Consider the following 24,017-nt stretch of genomic DNA (forward strand, 5'->3'; position numbering starts at 1 on the left):
TGGCTTGAAAATAGTCCAGTGGTGGCCGGCCCTGCCTCATAATAAGTAAACAGTCAGGAAAACCAACATAGACCTCTGTATATAGACCCATATGAGCAGAAACGAGGAAAAATTCTAGCACAGAAAGCTGGCTTTTCTCCAAACCATCAAAATCTGAACATGTTCTCAAATAAATATGGTAACCTATTCTCCTCTTTATTCTACAATTACCTTACATTTTAGCCTGAATTTAATTCTTAGCTCAGGATGGCTTATGAACTCATACATGCTCGTAAACAAATGTTCGAAGGAGAAGGCACAGCAGAGATGGTTTCAGCTGTTAAAATTCTACATATAAAGAGCTATTAGTGCATCAAACCTACCCTAACATTTCATTCTCTTAATGGAATTCATGCTGAATTTTGATAGCAAGAAGTAAGAGATTTTATTTTCATGAAAGCCCATTTCTGTTGCATGACATTAATACATGGCTAAATAAACACAGCATCACCAGGAAATAAATCCCAATTTGAAGTCTGAAAGGGCACTCCTATTTCTTGAATATTCTGAATGTCAACTTTTTGATGGAAAAAATAATACATAGCAGTGACTGTACACATAGGTCTATACTGGGTATCTTTGCCGTGTGTCCCGAGGTTCATTTGTTGAATCGCTATGTTTTCTGTTCCAGAGTGTCTCGTGGCATTTATTATGTTCTCCTAAAACTGCAGCTCATGAAGGCGTTGGAAAGGTCACTGTTTCCTGGTTATGTTTTTTAAAAGAGTTTAAGTTAATATATATGTTCTCCAATAAAAGATGATCTTTCATGTGCATTTGTTTCTGAAATTGAGGCGTATCTGTTCCTGTTCTCCGGGAGCCATTGTTCAGTTTCTGAGTGTTTCCTGAAGTTTCCCTACAGCAGGGGGCTCCCCTGCACATCTGTAATGAGGGCAACTTTGTTCCCACCTTTGTCTGTGGACAGGGGCACAGCAGCGAGGCTCAGACAGCACAGGGCTCTCAGGAGACTCTCTTCTGAAGACAATGGTACAAAGACCTTGCCATGGAGAAAGACAGAAGGTCATAAAAATTAGTGGCCTTAACACCCTTAGTTAAAAATATAAAAGAAATCATTTATCTTCCCTTCACTTAAAGTTTTATACTAGTCCGCCTGTTCTAAAAAAAGAGAACTCTAACACTGAGCTTTGCAGCGACCAGGAAATGTCGCTATTTATTTTATATTTTGGAATTCTGGTAAGATGGTATTTTTACATACTGGTCATTTCAATTTTAATTGTTGGTGAGATTTTTTTTTTTTTCTCATCGTGGAGGACGATGACCATCTGTCCTCTGGTTTCACTGAAAATGGAGCAAGAAAAGAAGGGCTTAATTTCTACAGGCTGGCTTTCTTCTAAAAAGGGAAAGTTCTCCAAAGTTTTGCGCTGCCACTTGGGCAAGAGAAGGCAGGGAAGTGCTGGCAGACACAGGGCAGGGGCCTGGTAGGCTCTGCTATCAAGCAGGGGGACCAGCAGGCCCATACTAGGAACCTGGTGAGAACAGAAATACCCAGGGGAGCTGAGGGTCAGGGAAGTGTGCAGGAGGTGGGTAAGGGGAGCGGGACTAGGAAATCAAGACCAGGGAACAAGGTGAGGAAGACCGAACAAAGGCTCAGTCACAGAAAGGACACAGAAGAGCTTAGAGAGTCTGACCAGGGAGGAGCAGGAGCAGGTGGGAGGCCAGGTGGGGATGCTGAGAGGGCATGAGATTCAGAATCAGACGGCTCAGGGTCAAATGTGCTGCAGGGCATCTTACGGGAGACTCCTGGAGCCCCCACCGCATATCAGCACAACGCAGACTTCCATGAAGCCTTTCCAGCTTTCCTGACGTTCTTGGTCTCTTGCTCTGAGCTGTGACAGTCCTTTACTCTGCAAAACTCTCCCACAGGCTCACCCATCGCCACCTGGTTTCTTCTTCATTATCCCAAAGCTCTTTGATCCCCAGGTGCTACTTTCTTCATGACTTCTTGAGCCCAGGGACTGGTCAGGCACATGTGTAACTGGATCCTCAGTATGGAAGACAGAGGCAAGAAAGCAACACAGTTCCCCCAGGCCAGGACCTAACTCTGTTTTTACACTTTTATTCACTGAAATTGAAAACACACAGGGTACCACTTGACGAATTTTCTCAAATTGAATACATTCATATAATCAGTACCCAGATGAAGAAACAGAATGTGATCAGCACCCCCCAAAAGCTCCCCTTAGGCCGTCCCTTTATGCTGTCACAAGGGCGACTACTGCCCCAGTTCGGGAAGGCTTTGAGCTGAACCTGCAGACATACCCATAGTGCGCTGCTCCCAGAACCACAGCTGAACATCCAGGGGACGCTGGGGCTGAGATGCCAACCAGCGAGGATCAAGGTGAGCATCAACCCCAAGCCCTGAATCAGGCCTCGAGTGGCATCCTCCTTTCATTACGAGGCTCTGGCTCAAAAGGCAGCTATGCGAGACCGAGCTTCTCAAGGGCAGGGAAGGACATCGGGGCATTGGGTCTTGCTCAGCGGATAAAGCCAGGGGGCTGGAGAGTGACTCTTTCTTAGGGCTTCCAATTGCTCAAGACACAGCTTACTACAGCTCTTCCTGAGCCAGCAAACACATTCTACCAAGTCTCCTGCATATGACTGTGAGTAGGTTGTTTCTTGGTGAATTAGCCCCTTGGTGTTCACACTGAACAGAGAAGGAAAATGTTCCTTTTTTTTCCCCCCAAGCAAAAGGATGCAGAAAGCATCCTCAAGGGCTTGCGCTTAATATCTTCAAGGCAGAGAACAACAGGTGTACTGCCTTCCAAATGTCAAGGAGCCCTGGACGAGCCGTGGGGCCCCATTGTGCAGCATTCTTTGGTCCAAGGGATGCTTCAGAAATTCTGAAAACAACACCACATTGCAAATAAACACTCTGCACTTGGAGAAGGGTGCTTTGTTCTCCAGGTCAAGGCAGCTCGCACCAGCCCCTTTGTCCTTCAGGGAGGGGATCGTCATTGCCACGGTTCCTACAAGCTGCCGTGTGTGATTATCTCAAGGGCACTTGACAATCTCACCGCCTGTGTGTCCCCAAGGACTTTGTGTGCATGAACACGGGCTCCTGTGTTTCCGCAGCCTGTGGATGTAGTCCACTGGAATCAATTGAACAAAATCAAACCTGTGATAGGGGCCCATGATCTGAGCTAGAGTCAACCAGGTGCCAGGGAGGCAGACGGCCCTGGTGAGGGAGGTCATGTGCAGAGCCACTTGGGAAGGCTGATTCATTCGGCTCGGTGGGCTCTAGGGAACCAGGGCACGTCCAGCCCTCACCTTACCAACAATACTGCTGTGCCATGAGCGATATGATTCTGTAACAGAGCCCAGCAGCTCACCACAACTGTGTCAGGCCCTAGAACGCTGTCTCCTTAACCTCCACAACATCCCTACGAGGAAGATACTACTGACCCCATAACATATGGGGAAAGTGAGGCTTTGAGGGATCACACAGCAGGGAAAGGCCTCAGCGGGATCCACACTGGACTCGTCTGCCTCCAGAGCCCGGGCTCTTCACAGCTGTGCTGTCCTTGGGGTGGTGACTCCAACACTGATCCTTGCACCCATGTTGGAAGGACCCACTTTCATGGACCAGTGTCTGCTCTCAGGCTCCAAGTCACACCTGGCAGTGTCACCACCTGGCCGTGGTGCAACGTCACAGGCGGGAACCTTGGGTGGTAGGAAAACGACACAGCTCTTGGCGAGAAGCGTCCTCTGTTGCTCCTGGTGTGTCAGGCTGGTCAGGGGCCTGCTTTTTCGATCTCCATTTACTCTTTTCTATTGAGGTGACATTCACGTAACTTAAAACCAACCCTGTTGAAGTGTCTAATTCAGCGGCATTTAGTACACTCATAGTGCTGTGCAACCACCACTCCTATCCAGTTCTAGAACATTCTCACCCCAAAAGGAACCCTGACCTATCACACAGCCACACCATTCTCTCCTCACACAGCCCCTGCCAACCACTCATTCTTCTGTCTCTGTCGATTTCCTATCAGTGGAATCACAGAGCATGTGACCTTGGGTCTGACTCCTTTCACTCAGTACGACATCTTCAAGGTCCATCCACGTTGTAGCATGTCGATACTGTCTCTTTTATGGCTGAATAATATTCCATTAGATCGTCCCTCTTAAAAGCGAAGTAAGAGGTAATGTGGTCTCAAAGAAAGAGCATTGACTCAAGAATCTGTGAAACTCTCATTCTTCTCACGGGATTATGGTTATCCTTCTGCATCAGACAGACCGACCTGGGTGCACACGTCACCTCCTCCGCCATGTGGCCTTACTTGAGACACCTAATTACTGTGAGGACCAGCATCCCTGCCCATTGGATAAGCGTAAGTGACCATCCCTAACTCACAGAGCTATAGTGGTAGCAAAAGAGGAAAACACATATGCAAAGATTGTCAAATTGCCTAACGTGCCATCATGATACCTAAGATGATACATAGTTTCTCCTCTTATTTGTGGGAAAACTGTCCCACTTACATTTATAAGTTGGGAACTCACCTGTACACAGCAGATGTGTGCCTGAGTTGCCCATGTAAATTAAAAGAATCAAATCCCCTATTCACTAAGCAAAGGAACTCTTTTCTTTTTTAATGTGTATTTATTTTTGAGAGACAGAGAGAGAGAGAGAGAGCATGAGCATGGCGGGGGCAGAGAGAGGGGGAGACACAGAATCTGAAGCAGGCTCCAGGCTCCGAGCTGTCAGCACAGAGCCCGACTTGGGGCTTGAACTCACAAAATGCAGGATCATGACCTGAGCCGAAGTTGGCATTTAACCGACGGAGCCACCCAGGTGCCCCAAAGCAAAGGAATTCTTAGGTGGACAAAACCTATTACTGAAGAAAATCTGCTCTAAGTTCCGTGGGTGGGTTAGCCACCTTTTAAATCAACGTTTTCATCCCAGAGTCCAGCACAGTTCTTGGCTCAGAATAGGCACCCAGCATAAGTGTTTGTGTAGGCATCGGCAAAGAAGGAAGAGGTCTTACACCTGACATATTTCGAGGAACGTTCTCCAAAACCCCTGGTTCTCAGACAAATGGTAACTGGCAGCCAAGTTACAGGCATAAGTATCCTTGTAGTCAATCCAACAAAAATCCCTCTGGGGATGGGCAGTACTGTGGCTTCTGGCTGCAAAGTCATCATCTCGCAGGAGCAGAGCTGGTAATAGGTAAGCAACGGCTCAGATCACAAACTCAGACATGGTGAATGAGGGCTGAGCAGCGTGTACAATGAGGTGAGCCCAGCCATGGGGCTCACTTGGGCACAGTCCACCCATGTTCTCTCTTCTGTCACTGGAATACTTAACAACAACAACAAAAAAAAAACCCCAAAACCCCGTCAAACTTAGTCATTTCTCAGGCATGAAGGATCCAGAGCAGAGAGAGAGTCTCAATTAGAGGTGACTTTCAAAGAGCCCTTGGGTTCTAAACCATGGATCTACCGGGACACCTTCTGCCACCACCCAACGCTGCAAAAACACATTAAAGAATGCTTGAGGCGGTTCTGGAAGATAAGTGGCCTGTATTTCATTCACTCACAGAGCAATCTGATCTGCGGAATTTACACCAGTGATAATCCATGCACAGTGTCGCGTTCCCTCCAATCCCAGCACCGTAATCCCAGCAAGCAGCGACCGGGTCCCCTTATGGCAGAGCTCAGACGCATAATAAAGGGAAAGAGGAATAAGGAAAAGTATCAGTAACTGAAAAGTAAGGAACAGTGTACCTGGAGGTGCAAAACACACAAAGTAGAACAGGAAAAAAGACTTTCTGCAAGCCTACTGCAACAGGAGACAGGTCAGAACTCACCGGAGTGCTGAGGGCAAGAAGTGGAGGGGCTGTTAGTGCCAGGGGCTGATGGGAAGTCCTGGGGGATGGGTGAGGGCTTGCTGATGGACGGGAGGTGTCCGGCACGCTGAGTCCTTCCTGAGTTCACACATGTCTTCTTGTGTGACTGGGCCATCTGTGTTTGCCACCTGGAGCCCATCTGCGTTAGGTCCCCACTCTCTCCAGAAGATTCCATTGCAAAGGTCCTCCAGCAATTATTCTCCTGGGTTGGAAAGACATCCATCTCCGTGGGGTAGGGAAAGCATTTACAACGATGACCTGTCTGAAGTAAACTCTCTAAGAGAGGTCCAATGGCTAGCGCCATGAAGAAGCCTGTCCACGGTTCAGTTGAGGTGAACATTACGGCCACGTTGGTCAAGGGCTTCTGAAACCCTGTTCCCGATGCCAGGACCCTCTCAGAAAAGGTCCTTCTGACACTTTTCGGCATGGGCAAAAGTGCTGTGGTCCGGAAGGGCCCAACAAAATTTCTGAATTTTGAATTAAATTTTTGAAAGCAAAACATCACTTTACCAAACTGTTTACCTCTCTGACGCCCCCCTGAGAGACTGAGTGGAGACACAGTTTCTTCATTTCCTGAGATTTAATAAATGCTACAAGCCCGGGCTAAAGAAAGATGTCAAGATACTGACACCAGTGGACACACTGCATCTCTCAGGTATTTCAAAATATTTCTAAAGGCTGGTGAACTATATTAGGCAAAATGAATAAATAAGCATCGCCTTTGCGGCTGAGAGCCAGCTCCTGAAAGCCTTCCAGCATCATCAGTATTTAGCATTGATGGTCTTTGGTGGGGCTTTCCGGACAGCAATTAGCAATTCTGGAAAGCGAGACACACTGCCCCCTAGCCACACAGCGGACACCACAGCTCTGCCAACAGCCACGCGACGGAAATCCTCCGAAGTCACCAGATGGCAGGAGAAGCAGCAAGTGCCGAGGAAAAAAGGCAGGTTTGGGCCAGGCCGCGTGTCTTCTGCTGTCTGGACTCCGTGCTGAAGGAGCACCAATGGGGCTAATTCCCCGAGGAGCTCCACGTACCCATTGCCATTTGGCTTGGCCACCTCAGTGTTCTCAAAATCAGGAGATTTTGCGTAGAAATCTGGGTTTCCAGGTTCTCGTGGAACAGCACAGGGATCAGAGGGGGTGCACGCCTCGTGGCCTCACGGTCTCTGCACACCTCTGTTTCCCACACCTGGTCTCCCGTATGCACAGGCTGGATGTTTGCACAATAATCCAGCCCTAACTTGGTGGCGTTACAGGACACCAACGATTCACTGCTGTTATTAATTCTCACAGTTCTGGGGATCAGCTGGAACCAGCTGGGTGGTTCTCACTTGGGGTTCCTTAGGCGGTGACGGTCCCACAGTGGCGGGCAGTGGAGAGAAGCTTCCTCACTTACATGTCACGATGGGCAGCCATCCTCCGCTGGAATCTCAGCAAGGGCTCTTTGTGGGAAGGTCCGCACTTGGGTTCTGCAAAGCCAGGCTTGCAGGAAAGCCACTTGGTTCTAAGAGTGAGTAACCTGATAGACGGCAGGGATGCTCTATTCACTTTCCTAACCGGGCCTCAGTGTCAACCTTGGCTGTATTCCATTAACGACCAGCAAGGTCCTCGGCCACCCATGTGAAAAGGAAAGGGGTGTCAGACCCCTCCACTGACTAATGGGAGAAATGAAGAATTTGGGGCCTTGTCTCAAAACCCCTGTGGTTGTTCCTCAGGTCACAAATTACATATATTCCTCCCACACGCCAAATCCACGCACTGTCCCCCATACCTGTCGAAAACTGTTATCATGTTGGGGCGCCTGGGTGGCGCAGTCGGTTAAGCGTCCGACTTCAGCCAGGTCACGATCTCGTGGTCCGTGAGTTCGAGCCCCGCGTCAGGCTCTGGGCTGATGGCTCAGAGCCTGGAGCCTGTTTCCGATTCTGTGTCTCCCTCTCTCTCTGCCCCTCCCCCGTTCATGCTCTGTCTCTCTCTGTCCCAAAAATAAAAAACAAAAAACGTTGAAAGCTGTTATCATGCATTAGGCTCAAGCTGGAGGTCAGGATCCTGACCTCAAATCGGGTCCAGCTTTGGATGAGGCTGCTCTTGGATCACTCCTCTGGTCCAGCTCTCTTCGCAAAGACCCCTGATCTGCAACAAGTCATCTGCCCCCACAGGAAGCACAGGGCCACCACCCCCTCTGCGACGTTCCTGTTAATAGGGTGATGTGGCAGGCCATGGAGGCAGGCTGCCCAGTCCCGCTGCCTTCAGTGGCTGTCCCCGGTCCCCGGCTCTGCCCGTGGGCTCCCAGTTCAGCCCTCCCAACTGTCCCTCCCTTGTCATGAATATATAGCTCACATCTACAGCAGCTGGTTTCTCTGTTTGCTTCCTGAGCCAACATGTTTGGGAATCAAAGCCTTCTTTTCTTTTTTTTCACTGTGTCTTTTCCCGTTAGTCCTGGCGGGCAGCATTTCTGTGCACAGAATGCTCTTCAATACCCTGCACATCTTTTGTGAAACTTATTGGAGTGCATGCCATTTGACAGAAGCCATGCCTGCAAATCTGAGCTGAGGCAGCCTGGTTACGATGACCTGGGGGTGGCTGGGGACACGACGGTCCAACAGGGAGGGCCTGGGAGGCCGTGGTCTGTGCAAAGGCTCTTCAATCTTTCTGCGTCCCCAAGGAAATTTTAAAGTCAGATCCATGGCTGTTTCCTTACGCCATGATTTTTACGAACAGACTCCCGGGTTTGGGTTTCCCTGGAAGCTATAGCATGAGTTGAGATTTGTGGGCTCTCTGAGAAGGGCTGGGATGAGAAAGCACTGAATCTGGGACCCACCGTGTCCCGATTCCTCTCCATCTGATAAATTATTTTTAAAGCTCATCTCTTCCTTCGCTCCTCTGACTACAGTCAGCTGGGAAAAAAACATGAGGGTTCCTGTGAACACATGGCCTGAAAGCTCACTTGGTAAAGAACTGCACTAACCATTTTCTGTTTTCTATGAGCTACGATGCTGGCCACGCTTTCTGGGACAACATAGTAAGGGCCTTCTGCCTGCTTCCAATCTCCCTTTATGCCCCCCCGACAGTGTCCGCTAGGCCCTCTGCCTCCCTTGTGCCACACCAGGCTGTTATATTGAAATACATACTGTACCTTATTTTTAAGGGGTACACTGTGTTGGTTTAATGCAGGATATATTGTGAAATGATCACCACAGCCAAGTTGGTTAAAAACCCCAACATCTCACGGTTAGGATCACGTGTGTGAGGTGAGGACACTTAAGACCTACTCTCTTAGCAAATTTCAAGTGTACAGTATAGTATCGTTAACTGTAATCACTACGTTGTTCGTTAGATTCCTAGAATTTATGCATCTTTTTATTTCATTTTTTTAAATTTATTTTTGAGAGAGAGAGAGACAGAGTGCAAGTGGGAGAAGGGGCAGAGAGAGAGGGAGACACAGAATTCGAAGCAGGTTCATACAAGGAAGGTAACTGTGGTAAAGAGGAAGGTACTTCAGTCTAGAAACAATGACATTTTTATGGAGCCCCTGGGTGGCTCAGTTGGTTAAGCGTCAGACTTCAGCTCAGGTCATGATCTCAAAGTTTGTGAGTTTGACAGGCTTTGTGCTGACAGCTCAGAGCCTGGAGCCTGCTTTGGTTTCTGTCTCTGTCTCTGTCTCTGTCTCTGTCTCTCTCTCTCTCTCTCTCTCTCTCTAAATACTAAAGAAACATTAAAAAAAACAAGCAATAATACTTTTTGCCACATTCATTATTACAGTATTACAAAGAAACCTTCTCTCTGTCTTAGAGGAACCCGTTGGCTGATTTATTAAGGGGGAACATACGCTTTCAAAGTTAAATGTTCTGTATTCAGAAGATTACAGGGGAAGGAAGAAAGGAAACTCACATCAAAAATGGGCAAGAGAATTGGGTCTCCTTGACCAGACTTTGGATTTCATGAAAACAGGGTCAACATGTGACACACGTGTGGGTGGCAGAGTAGATGTCACAGAAGAAAAAATCAGTGACCTAGAAGACACAGTGATACAAGCTCTGAAGAATGAAACACAGGGAATAAAAAGATTCAAAACATAAAATGGAGTATTTAGCTACATAATAATTTTAAGAGCCCTAGAATAAGAAGCAGTTCGAAGAGAAAAATATTTGAAGAAATGATGGTGAAAAATTTCTAAATTGGATGAAAACTATTAACTCCCAGATGTAAGAATCTCAATGGCCCTGAAGCACAAGAAACATGAAAGCCACACAAAGGTACAGCATAACTGATTTCTTCAAAACCAGTGATGGAGAGAAAAATCTTAAAAGCAATCAGAGATTCCAGACTAAAAATAGCTCACAGGTTCATCATCTAAGTTGTAGTTAACAAAGAGCACAGGTTCAGAGATGGGGATGTTATCTAGGAATGAAAAAGAGAAAACTGCTGATAAATGTACAGATTGTGGCAGAATCTTTAAAAACATACCCAGTTGATGGGACACCTGGGTGGCTCAGTTGGTTGAGCATCCGACTTCAGCTCAGGTCATGATCTCACCACTTGGGAAATCAAGCCCCGTGTCAGGCTCTGTGCCGACAGCTTGGAGCCTGGAGTCTGCTTCCAATTCTGTGTCTCCCTCTCTCTCTGCCCCTCCCCTGCTCACGCTCTGTCTCTGTCTCTCTCATAAATAAATAAACATTTAAAACCTTAAAAAATAAATAAATAAAAACATACTAAGTTGAGAAAAAGACACAAGATATTTTACAAAGCAGCCAGGGAAGAAAGAAACATTCCATAAACAGGAACAAAGGTAAGTCTAAAGACCCCAGGGGAGAAGACGGCGGAGAGCATCTCCACTGAGGGAAAACAAACACGAGCCCGTCCACTTAGGATACTAATCAGAACAAAAGTATATTTCAAAAGTGAAGCTGGAATAAAGACACTTTATGTGTAAAAGGAAGGCTGAGGGGCGCCTGGGTGGCGCAGTCGGTTAAGCGTCCGACTTCAGCCAGGTCACGATCTCGCGGTCCGTGGGTTCGAGCCCCGCGTCGGGCTCTGGGCTGATGGCTCAGAGCCTGGAGCCTGCTTCTGATTCTGTGTCTCCCTCTCTCTCTGCCCCTCCCCCGTTCATGCTCTGTCTCTCTCTGTCCCAAAAATAAATAAACGTTGAAAAAAAAATTAAATTAAAAAAAAAAAAAGGAAGGCTGAAAGGATTCATGATGAGCAGACTTGGTACAAGAAATATTAAAGGAAGTTCTTCGGGAACGAGGGAAATGATAATAGATGGAAACAGGGATTTATGTGAAAACCAATGAAGACCACAAGTGGGGAACAAGTGAGAAAATATATATTTACTCATTATTTAAGTCTCTTTAAGAGACTTTTAGCTGCTTAGAGAAGAATAACAACACTGAGGCATGGTGTTTGTAACACACGCGGAGGAAAATACACAACAATAATAGCACAGAACCTGAAACTCCACCTGAGTCACATCACTTACACAGAAATGAATAAAAATGAATCGTGGGTAGAAAATATAAAGCACAAAACTAAAACTTGAAAAACTATAATAGGGGAGAAACACTTGGGGATTTAGGGTTAAGCAAAGATCTTGACACCAGCATAATTTGTTGGACTTCATCCAAATTGACCACTTTGCTATTCAAAAGGCCCTGTCAAGATAACAAAATGACAAATTAGAGACTGGGACACATATTTGCAAATTATATTTCCAACAAAAGCCTTATTTTAAACTACATACAGAATCTGTGAAAGTCAACATTTAAAAAATCCAATTAAAAACTGAGCAAAAGATAGGAACAGACATTTCACTAAATAGGATACAAAGATGTCAAATCAGCCCATGAAAAAATGTTCAACCTCTTTTCCACTAGGGAAATGGAAATTAAAAGCATACTGAAATATCACTACACACCATCAACGCAACAGAAATTTTAAAAATAGTGATTACACCAAAAGCTAGTAAAGATTTGGAGAAACTGAATTGTTCCTACATTGCTGGTGGGAATTTAAAATGGTGGAGTTACTCTGGAAAATAATTAGAAAGTTTCTTTTAAAATTAGTGATGGAATTATCAAAGATCAAGCAACAATACTCCCGGGAAATAATTCTAAACTTATGTTCATGTAGAAACTTATGGACACAATTCATAGCTTTATTAGCAGTAGTCAAAATTGGGAAGTTACCTAAATATCCTTCAGTGGGTTAATTGTTACACTAACTGTGGTATATCCATACCATGGAATATTACTGGGAAATAAAAAAAGGAATACTAGCAACTACTTGGGATTAATCTCAAGGGATTTACTCTGAGTGCAATAAAGCTCATCTCAAAATAGTTACATACTGTATGATTCCATTTATATAAGAGTCTCAAAATAACAAACTTACAGAAATAGAGAACAAATTGGTGGTTTCCAGGGTTAAGTTAAGCAGGTGGAGGTAGAAAAAGAAAAGTGCCTGTAGCTACATCAGGGCAACATGAGGGATCCTTGTGGATGTAAATGTTCTGTACCTTGGTTATACCAATGTCAATATCTTGGTGTTTATATTGAAGTATATTTTTGCAAAGTGTTGCCTTTGGTGGAAACTCAGTAAAGGGTACATGGGACTTCTCTGTATTATTTCTGACAACTGTGTTATTTCTTACAATCTCAATGTACATGTATCTCAAATACAAATTTTAATTCAAAAAGATATATTGGACTTTATCAAAATTAAGAACACTGCTTTCATAAGACACTATTAGGAAAATAAAATGTAAGCCAAGCCACAGAGTAGGAGGAAGTAGTTTCAAAACATTTACCTGACAAATTATTTGTTTCCAGAATATGTAAAGAATACTTACAATTCAATAATAACAAGATTAAACAAGCAATAAAGGACACAAACAGGTAATTCACCAAAGAACATGTATATTGTTAAAGACACAGGTAAAAGAACATTCAACAGAATTAATCATTAGAGATAGTGAAAATTAAAACCACAATGAGATGCCAGTGCACAACTAACATAATAGCACAAAACAAAAAGACTGAGAATTTTGAATTTTGTAGAGTGTTGGAATAAATAAAATTCATATGTTGCCAGTGGAATGGAAAACATTTCAGCTATGTTAGAAAATTCCTTGTCAATTTAGTATAAACATGCATTCAACCAATGACCCAACAATTCCATTTCTAGGTTTTTAAGAAAAATGAAACTATATGTCCACATAAAGACTTCTACATAAATGCTTTATTCCTTATAGTCAAAACTGTAAGCAACCCAAATAGATGGATGAATTATGGTTTATGTACACAATGAAAAACTACTCAGCAATAGGAAACTATTGACACGTGCAACACAGGAAGAATTTCAAATGCCTATCATTAAGTAAAAGAATCTAATTTCAAAATGCTATATAGTGAATTATTCCATTTATATAATTTTTAAATATATAAATTTCAAAAGAATTAAATCATATAGTGTATGTTCTCTAACCACACTGGAATTAGGTTAGAAATTAATGTCAATCATGGATAAAGATGTGGTTTATATATACAATGGAATACTACTTGGCAATGAGAAAGAATGAAATCCTGCCATTTGCAGCAACGTGGATGCAACTGGAGGGTATTATGCTGAGTGAAATAAGTCAGTCACAGAAAGCAGCATATGTTTTCACTCATGTGTGGAACTTGAGAAACTTAACAGAAAACCATGGGGGAGGGAAAGGGAAAAACAATTTCAAACAGAGGGAGGCAAACCATAAGAGACTCTTAAATACAGAGAACAAACTGAGGGTTGCTGGGGAGTGGGGAGAAAGGGAAAAATGGGTGATGGGCATTGAGGAGGGCACTTGTTGGGATGAGCACTGGGTGTTGTAGGTAAGCAACGAATCATGGGAATCTACTCCCGAAGCCAAGAGCACACTGTATATACACTGTATGTTAGCTAAATTGACAATAAATTATATTAAAAAAAGAAATTAATATCAATCAATAACCTGATAAAAACTCTAAAGTCTTATAAATTGGAGAACACACTTTGAAACAAGCCAGAGATCAAGGAATAAATCACAAGTGAAACAGAGTATTTTGAATGATATAACATTCTACACCCACTAGGATGGTAAAATAAAAAAGACAACATAACAAGTTTGGGCAAGGATATGGCAAAATTGGAACGATCAGACTTTGCTATGTGATTGTAAAATGGAACCGCTGCCATTTTGGAAAACCTTTTGACATTTTTCTCAAAATGTTAAACATAGAGTTCCTAATGACACAAGCAATTGCACTCCAAAGCATGTCTAAGAAAACTGAAAACATATTTCCACACAAAAACTTGTACACAAATTTTCCTAGGAGCATTACTCATGATGGCCAAAAAGTGGAAACAATCTGAGATGTCCATCAACATACCAGAAGATAAAGTGTGATTTCCATACAGTGGAACATAAAAAGAAATGAAGGGCTAATGAAGGAATGCAGGGCTACAACAACATGGATGGACCCTGAAAAAATTATGTAAAAGAAAAGGCCACAGTTTGTATGACAATCATATGAAATGTCCAGAATAAGAAAATCCACAGAAACAGAAAGTAGATTGATTAGTGGTTGCCAAGGGCTGGTGGGAGGCGACCAATGGGGAGTAATTAAGGAAATCAATTGACTTACCTTAGGAAATTATAAATAGGACAGCAATAATTAGTAAAATAGGAAATAGACAAAAGTAGAAAGAATTTTAACAAATTCAAAAGTTTTTTCTTTGGAAAGAGTAATAAAATTGCTAGACCCCCCTAATAATACTGTATTAATTTAATTTAATTTAACTTTTATTTATTTATTTTTTAATTTTAGAGAGAGAAACAGAGCATGAGTGGAGGAGGGGGGAGAGGAGAGAGAAAGAAAATCTTAAGCAGGCTCCAGGCTCAGTGTGGAGCTCAATACAGGTCTTGATCCCACAACCCTGGGATCATGACCCAGGCCAAAATCAAGACTCGGATGCTCACCGACTTACCCACCCAAGTGCCCAATACTGTGTTAATTTTAAAAAGAGAGAAAGAGAACATAAGTTATTGACATAAGGAATAAAAACATGTACATCCTTACAGACCCTACAGACATTGAAAGGACAAGGAAAGAGTCCAAATATCCATCGATGGATGAATGGATAAAGAAGAAGTGGTATATATACACAATGGAGTATTACTCAGTCAAAAAGAATGAAATCTTGTCATTTGCAACTATGTGGATGGAACTGGAGGATATTATGCTAAGGGAAATTAGTCAGAGAAAGACAAAAGTCATATGACTTCAATCATATGAGGACTTTAAGAGACAAAAGAGATGAACATAAGGGAAGGGAAACAAAAATAATATAAAAACAGGGAGGGGAACAAAACCGAAGAGATTCATAAATATGGAGAACAAACTGAGGGTTACTGGAGGGGCTGTGGGAGGGGGGATGGGCTAAATAGGTAAGGGGTACTAAGGAATCTACTCCTGAAATCATTGTTGCACTATATGCTAACTAATTTGGATATAAATTTTAAAAAAATAAAAAAATAAAACAAGTTAATAAATAAATAAATGGACAAGGAAATATTTAAATGGTTTTATGCCAATACATTTGACAACTTAGATGAAAAAGAAAACACAACCTACCAAAACTGACACAAGTAGAAACAGAACATCTGAATAGTCCTGCTGTTGTCTCTCTGGGATGGTGAAAAAGTTCCTATATTGATTGGATCACTGTACTTGTGTCAAAACTCATATAATTACACACTTCAGATTTATGCCATTTCATGGTATGTAAACTTTGCTTTGATCACTAAAAAATAAAGGAGTAGAGCCCAAACACTTAGAACCTATCACACTCTCACAGCTCTGTGAGTAAATAGCCCTTGCTATGATTATCAAAGCATGGGGCACAGAAGAAAAGCTCAGAGACTTGTCTAGAACCTTGGGACAGTGGTAAATTTCGGCAAATATGTAGGACATGGGCAAATGCAGTTTGCAACGGCAACAGCTGCACAGTTTTCAATTAAAAACCGGTTTTCTAGGGCACAGATCCAACAAGTGAAGAAGGAACGGTCTATCAAATAGATACAGAGACTTCCACAGAAGTACTTTCCTGATGATGGATTCCCTGCAAAGGACCAAGTTCACACAGGTCTTGGCACAGATAAAGGCTCCCTAGCTTCCAGCATTTTGCTAAGGAGGTGCACCCAGCAGGCGTCAACAGGGCATTAAGAGGAAGTTAAGAGGAAGAGGCACCTTTACCTGGAAGTTTGCAGCCAGGAAGAAATGCCCCAAGGGGCCCTCCACCTGTCTGAGACTCCACATTTTATCTCCTTGCTGCGTGTGATGCACAGATGACACTTAGCGACTTAACCAGACACATCGGAGCTCATTCAGCTTAAGCTGTACGTAGCATGAATGCTATGGGACGCCTTTCTCTAACATCATGGGTATCTGAGCATATTCAACTTCACCTTCTGGACACCTGCTCTTCTGCAATTCCACATGTCCTACAGAGATCCCCAATTGGCTGGTAGCCCAAAGAAGGATGTCAGTAAATTTTGACTTCACGCTCCACTCCAAAGAAAATGTACATGCAGTGAAATGCACAGATCTTACATGTGGAAGGCTCTGCATGTGATTATATGTGCATAAGGTCAGCGTGAGATCACAAGTCCCTTTAAAGTCCTATAGATCTGTGGCTTTGGGCAATGTTGCACCAAATGTGCAAGTGTGGCCGCCTGGGGCATCTGGTTTTTTTCTCCAGCTACTGCAGTATGAAAGGAGACTCGGAGAAGCCACTGTCCAGCAGGACAGCAGTGCTACTTTTCCATCCAGAGGACCTGTGATTCCTCCCGTTGAAGGTTCCTACCCAGCAGTGTTCTCAGAGCTGTGCATTTGAATATCCTGGGAAGCTTTCGAAGATACCGATTGTGCGTCTCACCCTTAAAGATTCTGATGCAATTGAGCAGACTGGGCCCAGACATGGCAATTTTTAAAACATTTCCAAGGTAATTCTCGTGTGCAGACAGGGTTCAGAACTCAAGTGTACAAAAACTTCCATCTTCTAAACAATTCTGGGTCCCGGCCCGGCTCTGCCACTAATCACCTGTGATACTGACAACCTCCATTTCCCTGTTCCCCCGGTTTCTCTTCTGCATAAAACAAGGGAGGTGGATTCCATCAGTTTACAAAGTTGTTTGTGCAGTGAGACTTGAAAACATCATGCCCAGGGGACCCTATCGTGGAGGAAGATAAATTAAGAGTGTCTGTGATTGAGCACAAACAGCCAGGAACACCTGTCCTCCCCCAGTGCTCCCTGGAGGCACTTCTGCAGAGTTCTGGGGCCTTGGGCAAGTCACGGGCTTCGTGCCTCTGACGTGCCCTGTAGCCAGACAGTAAGTCTCCACCCACCGATGGGGTCGACTTTGTGGAATGCGCAGGCGCCTCCAGCGCCCCCCACACTGCCGTCTGCACCTGTCCACAGTGAGACCTTCTGATGCCTCCTTGTAGCTACTTAACTGACGGTCAAAGGGGGTTGTTCTCTTTTTCTTCCAGCGGCGCCCACAAGCCATGCTCAGAGGGTGCTTTTATTTTTTTTATTTTTTTAACGTTTTATTTATTTTTTGAGACAGGGAGAGACAGAGCACGAACGGGAGGGTCAGAGAGAGGGAGACACAGAATCCGAAACAGGCTCCAGGCTCTGAGCTGTCAGCACAGAGCCCGACGCAGGGCTCGGACTCACGGACCACGAGATCATGACCTGAGCTGAAGCCGGACACTCAACCGACGGAGCCACCCAGGCGCCCCTCAGAGGGTGCTTTTAAAAAAAAAGTTGTTGGGGCGCCTGGGTGGCTCCGTCAGTTAGGCGTCCGACTTCAGCTCAGGTCAGGATCTCACGGTCCGTGAGTTTGAGCCCCGCGTCCGGCTCTGGGCTGATGGCTCAGGGCCTGAAGTCTGCTTTCAATTCTGTGTCTCCCTCTCTCTCTGCCCCTCCCCTGTTCATGCTCTGTCTCTCTCTGTCTCAAAAATAAATAAAGGTTACCAAAAAAAATTTAAAAAAAAAGTTGTTGAGGGGCCCCCGGGTGGCACAGTCAGTCAGGCATCCAACTTTGGCTCAGGTCATGATCTCCAGGTTTGTGGGTTCGAGCCCTGCGTCCGGCTCTCTGCCAACAGCTGGGAGCCTGGAGCCTGCTTCAGATTCTGTGTCTCCCTCTCTCTCTGCCCCTCCCCCACTTCCCCCCTCTCTCTCTCTTTCTCTCAAAAATAAATAAACATTAAAAAATTTTAAAGATAGATAAAATAAATTGTTCACTAGAAAGTCCTAGAAGAACAAGACGATGAGGTTTCAGTCCAGCGGGGAAAGTGGTTTGGCTCTGGCCAGCGGGGGTCAGGACGAGATGTTCCACGGGGGCCCAGTGAGGCTCCTCGTAAGTCCTGTCTGCTTCTGCTGCGTTTGGAGAAAGTGCGGGCTCTGAGTCAGCAGCTCGGTGTCCAGTCATCTGTCATGCGGAACGCTCACACGAGTGTGCAAAAGACAGAGACGCGGGGATGCTCACGGCAGCGTCTGCCGGTATGCCCCTCCCATCACCATCACCCACACGGACCGTGATCTTTCCCACCCTCGGCCTCCAGTGGTTCTTGGCTGGAGAGCTCTTCTCATTCCTCATCCAGAGAGCATGTGTCACTTCCTCCAGGAAGCCCTCCCTGATATCCCCGACGAGGCCACTTCCACAGACCCATCTAGCCTACAGACAATAGTGGAAGCATTAATATGCAATCCCCTTCTGGGTAGACGATTAGGAAGGATGCTGCCTCTGGCCAAACACAGCCCTGGGGACTTAAGGCTTGGGGAGGGATGGTGGTGCCCCCAGCAGGTGGATACAGCCCTACATTAGGGCGCAGGGTTTGGTCAGCAAAGTGTGGGCTAGATTTCAGTCCCCTCTCATTATACCCTCTTGAGAAAGCCCTTGGTCAGTACACAGACCACACAACCGTGCAGGTGGCCCCCTTCAGAGCTTCCGTGACTCATTCCCATAGCACGCTTTTTGCGTGTGCTAATAACACCTATTTGCAGCGCCTACCACATTGTATTTGTGAGGTCCTTTGAAAACATGGACTATGAAGGCAAAGACATGTTTAATTTTGCTCATGTTCTATTCCTAGCCTAGTTCTTGATTCAGAGTAAGTGCTCAAAGATGTACATTGGACAATCAGCAGACAGAAGGAGATTTGGAACACGAGGCATGTGGTAGTCTTGTCTGAACGAGCCTCTAACTTGTGGAGGCTGAATGATTTTCAAACCCAAAGGACAGGCTGTGTCCCAGAGGGAAGCCTCATAAAGGAGAGCCTTTTCCCTCAAATATGCAGACAGGCAAGAATCTACTCCATTTTGCTTCCAAAGCCTGCATAGCTCCTACTTGCAAAAAATACCGACAGAAAGAGCTTCCGGGGAATCTCCTCACTGAGCGTGCACATGGCTTCACATCAGCCCCAACATCCCCACGATCTCTGCCATCGGAGAGGTGACTTTAAATTACCTAAGAAAACTGGACGTTCTTACGTTATTACAAGAAAGTAGTGAAAATTTGGAGGGGGTGGCTGGCTTCGTCAGCTAAGCATCTGACTTTGGCTCAGGCCACGATCTCACGGTTCGTGGGTTTGAGCCAAGCATCAGGCTCTGTGCTGACAGCTCAGAACCTGGAGCCTGCCTCGGATTCCGTGTCTCCCTCCCTCTCTGCCCCCTCCCACTCGCACTCTGTCTCTGTCTCTCTCACAAAAAGAAGTAAATAATAACAATTTTTTTAAAGCAGTGAAAATTTGAACAAAAGGATGTGTACCCCCAGCAGCTTTTCAAACATGCAATCGTCCCTTGTTTTCTTTCACAAAGTGATGGGGCTTGGCGATATTTCTGTATTGGCGTAAATGCATTTGCCTCATCACTGAGAGCTTACTTATTTGTACTTATTCATCTCATTTGACCTGGACTTGCCCAGTGTCCTGTGCATCGGGGGGCATGGTGGTGGCTATTACAACCGTGTCATGATAAGCATCATTGACTACCTATCTTCACATATATACGTAAGTATCTCTTTAGGACACATAACCAGAAGTAGAATTTCTGCATCTAACTGTGCAGATACCTTTACATTTGAAGCAATAGTAGGCCAGATCTACGGCTTTAAAGCACTAGCTTGATGCATACAATTAGGCCGTGTGTGTCTGTGTGTGTGCACACGTGCTCACGCATCTACCTATTTATACACACAGTCTCCTTCCTCCTCCCCATCACAGGGCCCGATGCAGGCACCCGACCCCAGCACACTAACAATAGACACTGCCTCTCAGAAACGGGGATGGTGGCCTCTTTCCCTGGGCTCAGGGGACCCATTTCCGCCTTCCTAAATGGTCGTAGGCAGCATCCTTCTGCCTCCTCACTCTCCACGGCCTCAATGTCTTCAAAAGTCACCCTCATTCTTCACAGACATTCTTGATCTTCAGCTCTCCTGCCCATCTTTACTCAACAGGGTTCACGCTCCAAAGGAGAACAATGTCTCTGCGGGAGAAATGCTATAAGCAGTTCAGGAGGGAGCAGGTGGAGAGGAGAGGGAAGCCCCAGGGGGCGTCCACTTCAGAGAGCAGGAAAGGAGGAAAAGGGGGCTGGCCGAGAGGCACAGCCAGGGCAGGGCTGGGCTTCCAGCACAGGGGAAGGCTGAGCCATTCAAGGCAGAGGGGAGGACACAGGAGGAGGGGGCTCCGACCCACCGGTGCAGGGGACACGCAGGCGCACCTGGGCACGGCTCCCAGGCCGATTTCGGTCTTCCCTCAGGAAAGAGCTCAACTCCGCTCTCCTGGGAAGGCCCCTTGACTCCCTTGGCTGGAATCTGCCAGCTCTGCTTAAACTTTGTGCATTCGTTCACTCCTTCACTCCTTCACTCATCCTACAAATGCCCACTGAGCACCTCCTGTTTTCTGGGTGTCGACATCATAGATTGAAAACAGAAGTGTATAAATGTGAGGGATTCTTACTCCAGCTGCACCTTCTAGAAGGGAAGAAGGGCAGGGGTGGAGCGGGCAGTGGGAGGAGCCAGGGATTGGGAATCACAAAGAACGGTGTCTCCCTTGCTTGTTCCTCAGACACTAAGCAGCACCCACTCACTGCCAGGCACGGTCTGGACACTGAGGACCCGGACGTGAACAAGCAATTTGCCCTTCCCCACCCCGCATGGTGTTCCAGTAGCTGACATGTGCAAAACCAAGAAAGGCTGTGTACCTGCAAGGACAGATACAGCCAAAGGTTAACAGAGCCGGAGAGTGATGGAGTGAGGGGGTCCCACGGAAAATAATAAGTAGGGAGGGCTTCCATGAGGGGTGGCTTCTGAGGTGAGACCAGAATGACTAGAGAGAAAATAACATCTGGGAAAAACATGCTAGTTAGAGAGAAGAGCCAGCGCAAAGGCCCTGGGGCAGGAGGAAGCCCCAGGACACAATGCTCAAGGAGCTGAGTGGAGGGGAGGAGAGGGCTGGGCAGCAGTGAGACAGGGGAGAGAGCAGAGAGGTAGAGGATGGGGAGGGGGGGAAGGAGGAGGAGCTGGTAGGGAAGGGGACAACGTGGGCCCTGCAGGCTGGCATAAGAATGTGGTTTTTGCTCTGAGTGTTATCCAGCAGCCGGTGGTTTTAAGCACACAAGTGACGTGGTCCAACCCATTCTGAAGGACACTCAGGCTGCTATGTTGAAATCAGATCACAGGGCAGGTCAAGGAGGTACCAAGTTCCTGCCTCCAGGGTGTTCTCAGGCTATGCATGGTGTTGGGTGGTTCCTTACGTCCCCCCTTCCAGACAGGGACTTCCAACAGCCCCGTTTGTCTCAGGCTCCTGGCCCTCTGCACAGTGTTGGGCGAATCCGGGGTAAGTTTTGCTGAGGGAGCAGGGGAGGAGGGAAGGAAGGAGGCGACAGTTCCGCAGTCAGAAGGGGGCTGAGTCCATAGCATCACATTTATTTCCTAGATTCTGTTTGGATCTGCCTCCTGGTTTATCTTGCTTATTTTGCACATGACAAGCTGATAGCCATTTAGCAAATACTCGGCTCTATTTTGGGTGAGACCAGCATATGGCAGCAGGAACGGCTGTGCCCAGAACCAGCTCCTGGAAGCCAAGCTCTGGCAAGCTCGTGGAGCCTCAGTTCCACAAAGAGACATGTGCTGAGAAACCACGGCTAAGAGCAGACGCAGTCATGGCCCTTTCCGTCAAAGCTCACGGCTCCATGGCGGGGGATCGGGGAAATGCAGCTGCTACAACTCTCTCAGAGCGTCGACCCACGTCCACCGGCCGGACACACCAGTGGTGCGAACTTCAGGACAGAGAGCATGTCTTCTGTTAGACAGTCATGGTTGTGGGGGGTCACTTACTTACCTACTGTTTTTGATATGAGTGTGTTTGGATGGGGGACAGAGGGACAGTCAGTGGGAATTCATCAGGGATTCTGAAAGGATCTGAAAGAGTTTTTGACTCTCCATTTATATATATATATATATATATATATATATATATATGTATATATATAATACTCTCCATTAATATATATATGTATATATATAATACTCTCCATTAATACACACACACACACACACACACACATATATATATATATATATATATATATATATATGTATGTATATATATAACGAACACAGAGCTTGCATAAAAATTCAGAAAGTTCCTGAAGCCCTTGCATGAATCTCTGGAGAAGAAGTCAGGCCTTCAGGACACCATCCAAGGTGGAAACCCGCGGCAGTCAACAGAATCCATGGTGCAAGATGCAGGAATGCAGTGTTTTCCAGTGGGAGCTGGGAGAACGTATATGCCTTCGCTAAACCGATCGGCAAAATATCAAGTGTGGCTTTGGCTTTATCGCTGCTTTGGAGGGCTGACCTCTTTGTTTAATGGAGAAATCCTCCCGCTCCCCACTGGACAGGCTAGAGCACACACCTTACCAGCAGGGTGGAGGTCCCCGGGCGCAGCTATCTAAATTTCAGCTGCTAAGCTGCGGGCAGGTGAGTACTGTGTGCACACTCTGACGGGCAGATTGAATGGTCCGCAGTGTAAATGGTCAGCAAAGGGAAAGTTCACAGCTCAGATCTGCTGGGGCCAACTTTAAAGGATGGGGAGGCTCAATTTCCATACTGCACACCTGGAAAGATGAGAGGATTTATTTCTGATTCGCACGAGGACGGAGTCTGGAGAGCACGGAAGGACCAAGAGACAGATCTCTACAAGGAAGTCCCTCCATGTCTGGGTCCTTTGTTCTCGTTAGGACGTCCACAAGAGCCCCTTTGATAACCCTCATGTTAAAAGGTGGGGGTAATTCCTGTCTCCTTAAGCATGGGGTGTCCTTAGTGGCTTGCTTGTGATGAACAGAATGTGCTAGAATGCGGATCCTCCTGGAGCTGGCTGTGTGGTGAGGACTGGAGATGTTCGACTATCTGGAATCTCCTCCTTCATGAGACACAGGATCAGCAAACATTCACTGAGTATTGACCGTGTTCCAGGGACGTGCTCTAGGGACACAGAATCATGTAAGGCGAGGTCCCCACAAGATGGGCACTGAGACATGAGACAGACGCTGTCACTGGGCTAACCCCTCTGGGTCTACTGGGGTTGCATTAGTAGGTGAAACTCCCCAGCTTGTTCCCCCTTTTCCAGGAGCAACACACAAGGACAGCCCAGAAGCAAACACTGGGCACAAAGGGGACTTTCCCCTCAGGAGCTGGGGGACAACTCCGCGTTAGGACCACTTACCAAGTAACAAGTCCCCTGGTTCTTGCTTGGGGAAAGGCCCATCCTGCCACACAGAAGGCGGCCAACTCCTAATGTCCCAATTGGAAAAGACACTCCACTTGATAGGAGAAGATCCCCACCTGAGCATTTGAGGCAGAACAGCCCCAAGGGGGAACTTTCCAGCATCCACAGACACACAAGCAGAGGCCAGGTGACTGCCTGGCAGAGAAGACTTGATGACATTCTTGCAGGGAAGAGGGAACAACTCTATAGTTGTCCTTTATGGGACACGACGGGATCCACGGCCGCTGACCTTGAGGAGTAGAGCACT

General features: G+C 46.0%; 1 protein-coding gene across 1 annotated transcript; it reads right to left on the reverse strand.

The window, feature by feature from the left end:
* Positions 1 to 405: 405 nt before the first annotated feature.
* Positions 406 to 24,017, reverse strand: LOC122467203. Its single transcript, XM_043553543.1, has 2 exons — positions 23,708 to 24,017; positions 406 to 1,033 (listed from the first exon to the last, which is right to left on the reverse strand). The coding sequence occupies exons 1-2, from the start codon at positions 23,927 to 23,929 to the stop codon at positions 893 to 895; spliced, it is 363 nt and encodes a 120-aa protein (XP_043409478.1). The 5' UTR covers positions 23,930 to 24,017; the 3' UTR covers positions 406 to 892.

This window comes from Prionailurus bengalensis, chromosome A3 (genome assembly GCF_016509475.1).
Source record: "Prionailurus bengalensis isolate Pbe53 chromosome A3, Fcat_Pben_1.1_paternal_pri, whole genome shotgun sequence".
Lineage (NCBI taxonomy): Eukaryota > Metazoa > Chordata > Mammalia > Carnivora > Felidae > Prionailurus > Prionailurus bengalensis.

What these genes read in the sequence shown, in the direction of transcription:
- LOC122467203 (XM_043553543.1), bottom strand. Translation starts at nt 23,929, where the DNA reads ATGTCATCAAGTCTTCTCTGCCAGGCAGTCACCTGGCCTCTGCTTGTG. An exon ending in ACCAGGGGACTTGTTACTTG is followed by an intron (nt 1,034 to 23,707) that starts GTAAGTGGTCCT and finishes CTCCATGGCAAG; the next exon opens with GTCTTTGTACCATTGTCTTC.